Source organism: Molossus molossus, unplaced genomic scaffold (assembly GCF_014108415.1).
Source record: "Molossus molossus isolate mMolMol1 unplaced genomic scaffold, mMolMol1.p scaffold_m16_p_21, whole genome shotgun sequence".
Classification (NCBI taxonomy): Eukaryota; Metazoa; Chordata; class Mammalia; order Chiroptera; family Molossidae; genus Molossus; species Molossus molossus.
Window position 1 is genome coordinate 6203466 of NW_023425357.1, and position 5284 is coordinate 6208749.

The following is a 5284-nucleotide window of genomic DNA, read 5'->3' on the forward strand; positions in this document are numbered from 1 at the left end:
CTGACGTCAGCAGGGTGGGCACCGCCCCTCGGGTGACGACACAATCACGGACGTCTCCTGGCCCGCCGCGTTGTGGTGTCATAGCGTCCGCGGCCACGCCCACCGTTCTCCCTAGGCTCCTCCCTCCACTAACCCTAAGGGATGAAGTGGGGACAGGAGCCTAAATCGGCCCTTGGTGGAACAGGTGTGGTGGGACCAGGTGGGATGGCAGGTGAGGGGCGGAGCCAGGCCTCAGGGGTTGGACCAGGTGAGGGATGGGGCTGGCGATGTGGAGACCGAAACCCCTAAGCTCAGCTCCAGGCTGGCTGGGAGTGCCGGGCCCAGCCTCCTGAAATAGACCCCCCAACTCCAACCCCCTAGAACACGCCCTCGTTTCAGCCTGTCCCCCGCGCCGGCCTGGACGGCTCCAACGCCACCTTCAGAGCGGCGAGTTCGACCAGCTAAGAGACTTCTGCATCTTTGAGAGCAACTTCGTGCAGGTGTGGAGTCCAGGGCCCCCTGAGCCGGAGCCCCGACCTCCTGACTTGGGGAACCCCGGCTTTCTACTTCTGACAACTCCCCCATAATGTCCATCTCCTGGATTTTCTGACTGCCCCTTTTCCCCATACCTCCAGACCCTTAGCTTCTCTATGAAACCTGGCCTCTGAGTCCCTTGCCTCAGTTTCCCTGATTTAACACCTACATGGCTCTTGACCTTTGACCTCAGGTATCTGGCTCTCATCTTGGTATTTAATTCACTAGATTCATGAACCTTAATTCTACCAAGATTCTTGACCTCTGATCCCTCCCCAACCTGACCCCACCCCCCAACTATCCAATTTCTAACCCTTGTCCCCCGGCCCCAGGTGACCCGGTTAGGAGAAGTTGCCAACAAGGTAACCATGGGGGTGGCAGCCTCCAGCCCAGCCCTGGAACTCCCAGACCTGTTGCTGCTGGCGGGCCCTGCCAAGGAGAACGGACACCTGCAGCTCTTTGGGTGACTGCCCCCACCCCAGCCTAGACCTCCTTCCCTAGCTCGGGGCATCCTGGGCTCCCTGAAGCACCTCCTCTTACCTAGATGACCCCCAGGGCCAGGAGCCTTGGATAGCTACCAGCTCTCTCTGGGCTGTCACCACCGAGGAGAACGAGGACAGGGGCCAGAAATCAGGGATGGATAGACATGAGGGGGAACAGTCCTCAGCCACACTCTGGAGGGGGTCAAGAGAAAGACCCCTGCATGCCAAGCACCCCCTGGGCCACTCACATCATCTCATTTCTGAACATGGTGGGACCCCTTAGCCCCATCCTCTAAAGATATAAACTGGGGCCAGAGAGGGGAGCTGCTTGTCCAAGGTCTTACAGCGCGTCAGGGATGGCTGGGATCAGAACCTCATGCCCTGGTGATTGCTGACCTCACGATTCTCAAGCTCCTGAGTCACACTGCACACAGCCCCTTCAGGTCTCTGTTTTCATGGAAAAAGTAATGTAGATCCACTCCAAGGTGGAAAACACACATAAGACAAAAAACACTTTTCTCCTGCATCCAACTCCAGCTGCAAATATCCAAACATTTCGATGGGTAGCATGTATCTAGAGAGGCATTCTGCCGGTGGCTTGGGCTTTTCTGTAACTCACTTGGTGGCAGAATCTAATTCTGACCTGAACTAACTAAAGGCTGCTTTATCCCCATCTATTAGTTTAAAACATTCCACCACAAGCAGTATTCAGACGTCTTATGAGCACTGGATATTTTCTCTTCTACGATATTTTCAGTGCTAACTGTGTCCCACCAATTGATCTCACTCCTCACTGAGTCGTCACCTGCATTTGGAAGGATGCTAAGGATGGTGCTAAGGGAGGCCTTTGACCTTCATAATCTCCTTCAGCACCCTCCCCTCACCCTCCTCCAATGAATATACCATCAAAGTAAAAACAGTGAGCTTGCTCTGCACACTCAGCCTCAAGACTCACCCTGGCCCCTCCCTGCTAACCAGCTTGCAGCCGGGAGTTACTCTGGACCACTTCTGGTGGGCATCTAGTATGTGTTGGGCCTTTAATAGTTGCAGGTACATGCTATATGCTCACTGCCCCAGGGTGATATCAATATTCATTTCATACCAACATGAGTATAGCCACCAGGTTTTCTTGTGGACATACACAATTGAACAAACTCTGGCCCCTAGGACACACACCTGCTGTTACAATGTAGTAGGGAACATCCTGCAACAATAAGCCGCCCCGGGATGACCTAGGTTCGAATTCTGACTTCACCTCTTCAGTGGCTTTGGCCCAGGATGCCCCTACCTGTCTGTGCCTCAGTTTCCTCATCTGGAACATGGAGAAAAGGGGAGAGCCCACCTCCAGGGCTGCTGGGGGATAAACTGAGTAAAGGTGGTTAGAACAGCAGCTCTTGGCACAGAATAAGCTCTCTGTCAATGTCAGCTGTTATTCTTCCATTTTGAGAACATAATAGATAAAGTCCCCCACGGAGGTAGGGTCTGGTGTCTTGGGGTTACAGCCAGGGTGGCAGGCAGGAAACATCCGTGTGCACAGGTGTGAGGGTGTAAGGTCAATTCCTAGAAGTAGACTTGCTGGGCCAGAAGGACACATGTGGCTCTCTAACTGTGGCTAAGAACATGGACGACTTGGTTTCAGATCCTGTTGTGTGACCTAGGCCAAATTACTCAGCCTCTCTGGATTGTTCCCTCCTCTGCCTTGTTGGACCTTGAGTGAGGCAGGGGACCGGAACAACTCATTTATTCAAATACTCAGCAAGTATCTATGGAGTGCCTACTATGTGTCAAATGGGGTACTGGGGAAGCAGCAGTGATAAAATCAGACAAAAATCTCTGCCCTCAAGCTCACCTTCCACTGGGCAGGCAGACAATAAAGGGCAGTTTGTCCAATGGGATAAAAGATCTGTGGAGACATATCCAGCAGGGACCATGGTGAGGTCTGCAAGTATAGGACATGACTGCAAGTAGGTCAAGGGTTGTAAACAGACTTCCCAGAGAGAGATGAAGGGACCAAGCCATGGGGATGACTGGAGGAAGATTTCCGGCAAACACCCTGTGCAAAAGGTCCTGGAGTTTAACCAAGCCTGGCAGGTTTATGGAACAGCGAGGAGGCCAGTGTGGCTGGAGCGGAGTGAGCCAGGGAAGTAGGCAGGAGGTGAGGGCAGAGAGGGAACAAAGCGGGCAGACCCTGCAGGGCCTCCAGGTCAAGGTGAGGACTGATTTTACTGAGCCATGGGCGGGACCTGAGCCAACTCAGGTGTTGACCGGCGCCCTCTGGCGGCCGCGTGGGGACCACACTGGGGCTGAGGGCGGGAAACCACGCGGGCTGGACCCACGTGGAGGCGTTGGAGAGTTAGGATTAGAAGTGGTGAGAACGTGGATACATTGTAACGGTAGAGCCATCAGGATTCGGGGGCAGGACTGGATGAGGGTGTGAGAGAGAAAAGCGGACCAGGAGCAGCAACTCCACGTTTCTTATAGAACAAATGGGAGGCTCTCGTTCAAACTAGGAGGACGCAGAGGGGCGGGTTTGGGGAGGGGATAAGGTCAGAGATTTGGCTGCTGGACATTTTATGTGTCCGATGTCGATCCAAGATCCAAATGGAACTTGCTTTCAAGCAGGTGGATATCGATTCAACTCTGGGATTTAGGAGCGAGGACCAGCGGGTGGATGGAAATAGGTGATGGATAAATCTCCAGAGGCAGAAAAAGTGGAAAGAACTCCTTCGGGGAAGAGAAAGGGGCGGCGAGGTGGGCGACCCCGATTCTGAGGGCGCCCGGGCTGCGGAGCCAGGGGAGGTCGGAACCTGAGGCCGCCCCTTCTGCCCGCCCAGGATGTTCCCCTTGCGGTTCGTCCAACTCTTCGTCCACGACGAAAGACACCAGCAGCTCAAGGTCAAGTTTCAAACAGGCCGCACCTTCTACCTGCAGCTGCGGGGTCGGTCCAGGACCCGCGAATGCGAGTTCGGCCAGTGGGTGCGGCTGGTCTACCGCCTGCGCTTCCACTCGGCCCAGGGAGCCGCGCCCGCCACGCAGGAGACCTGGGCGCTGGGCAACTGCGAGGAGGAGGAGGACGATGAAGACGAGGACGACGAAGCCGAGGACGACGAAGCCGAGTATCTGACCGTGGCGGAGGAAGAGGGGGGCGGGGCTTGCAGGAGGGAGGAGGGTGGCAAACCTCCAGATGAGGGGTTTGGGAAATGGGACAGACTCCAGGGTCTGAGGGAGGAGGTGGCTGGAGGCCTGGACTCCTGGGCATGAGAGAGGAAGTGACTAAGGGGCTGGACTCCTGAGCCCCGAAAGGGTGTGAAGTCTGTGCACAGAGCACAGCAGGGCGGGGTCTGCAGGCCTTGGTGCACCAGCTAAGGGGGCTCTAGTTCCCTCACTGGGCATTCCCCACTTCCAGCCTCTCTCCACAGTGGGACCTGGGGAGGGAATGCCGGGACCCTGAAAGGGTGGGGTCAGCCAGGCCAGATGCCCAGTTCCCTGGGGAGGCGAGGGGTGCCTGTCCTTGAAGGTGGGGGCACTGGAACCTGCGGGGCCTCATCTTCTGGGAGACAGCCACTCCCCTGCCTTCCCAGTAAGTGCAAAGTGCCCCGCCCACTCCCAAACCTAGCCCCATCCGCAGCGAAGCCCCCTGAGACAAACCCTCTCTGCGCAGCTCGGACCCGGACCCGTAGGCCGCCTAACTGTGGGGACTCCGATTCCTCCGACACCCTTTGAAGTCACCAAAGGACCAGGGAGCTAACGACCCTACTTCGGGCCCGACAGATGAATGATTCAAGTTAGTAGAGACTGACCCCGGGAAGAACCAGCAACCAGGTCACAAGCAGTTGCGCCACTGTCACCAATTCAACGTGTCCTTTCCAGGATGCTTCTGTGTGTCCCTGTGGTCTTCGGAGCATCACGTCTGGCTCCTTGGGGGCCACCCCTGGGACCTGGTGCCCCCACCTCCCCAGAGGAGCCTTCCCAGCCGGGCCTTTGGGTCCTCCCTGACTCGTAGCTGCCACAGCAGCCAACCTGCCTGGCCCCACTCAAGGCAGCTAGTCTGAGAGGGCTGCCTGTAGGTGATCTTGGGTCTGCCACTGATGCGGTGTCGTTGCCATGGCAACGTGTTTGCCTCACTAAAGTAGCTGTTTTCAGATGGTAGCCTCCGTTTGATCTGTTTCATCAGGGGGTTGCCTTATGGTGATGGCCACTCCCACCTGGCTGCCCCCGTTCCCCACCCCCAGGTGATCGACCCCTCCACAGGGAGGGAGGCAGATTCAAGAAGGGCAGACACGAGCGAA

The 5284-nt window shown here is 56.5% G+C and overlaps 1 protein-coding gene across 1 annotated transcript; it reads left to right on the plus strand.

The window, feature by feature from the left end:
- The first annotated feature begins 141 nt into the window (after positions 1 to 141).
- Positions 142 to 4256, plus strand: FAM71E1 (family with sequence similarity 71 member E1). Its single transcript, XM_036274992.1, has 4 exons — positions 142 to 211; positions 361 to 479; positions 846 to 976; positions 3830 to 4256. The coding sequence occupies exons 1-4, from the start codon at positions 142 to 144 to the stop codon at positions 4254 to 4256; spliced, it is 747 nt and encodes a 248-aa protein (XP_036130885.1).
- The last annotated feature ends 1028 nt before the right edge of the window (positions 4257 to 5284 follow it).

Bases quoted from the DNA above. Each gene is read 5' to 3' on its own strand.
- FAM71E1 (XM_036274992.1), top strand. From the start codon at position 142: ATGAAGTGGGGACAGGAGCCTAAATCGGCCCTTGGTGGAACAGGTGTG. The intron at 212-360 runs GTGAGGGGCGGA...CCAACCCCCTAG, and splicing joins GGGACCAGGTGGGATGGCAG to AACACGCCCTCGTTTCAGCC. The intron at 480-845 runs GTGTGGAGTCCA...CCCCGGCCCCAG, and splicing joins TTGAGAGCAACTTCGTGCAG to GTGACCCGGTTAGGAGAAGT.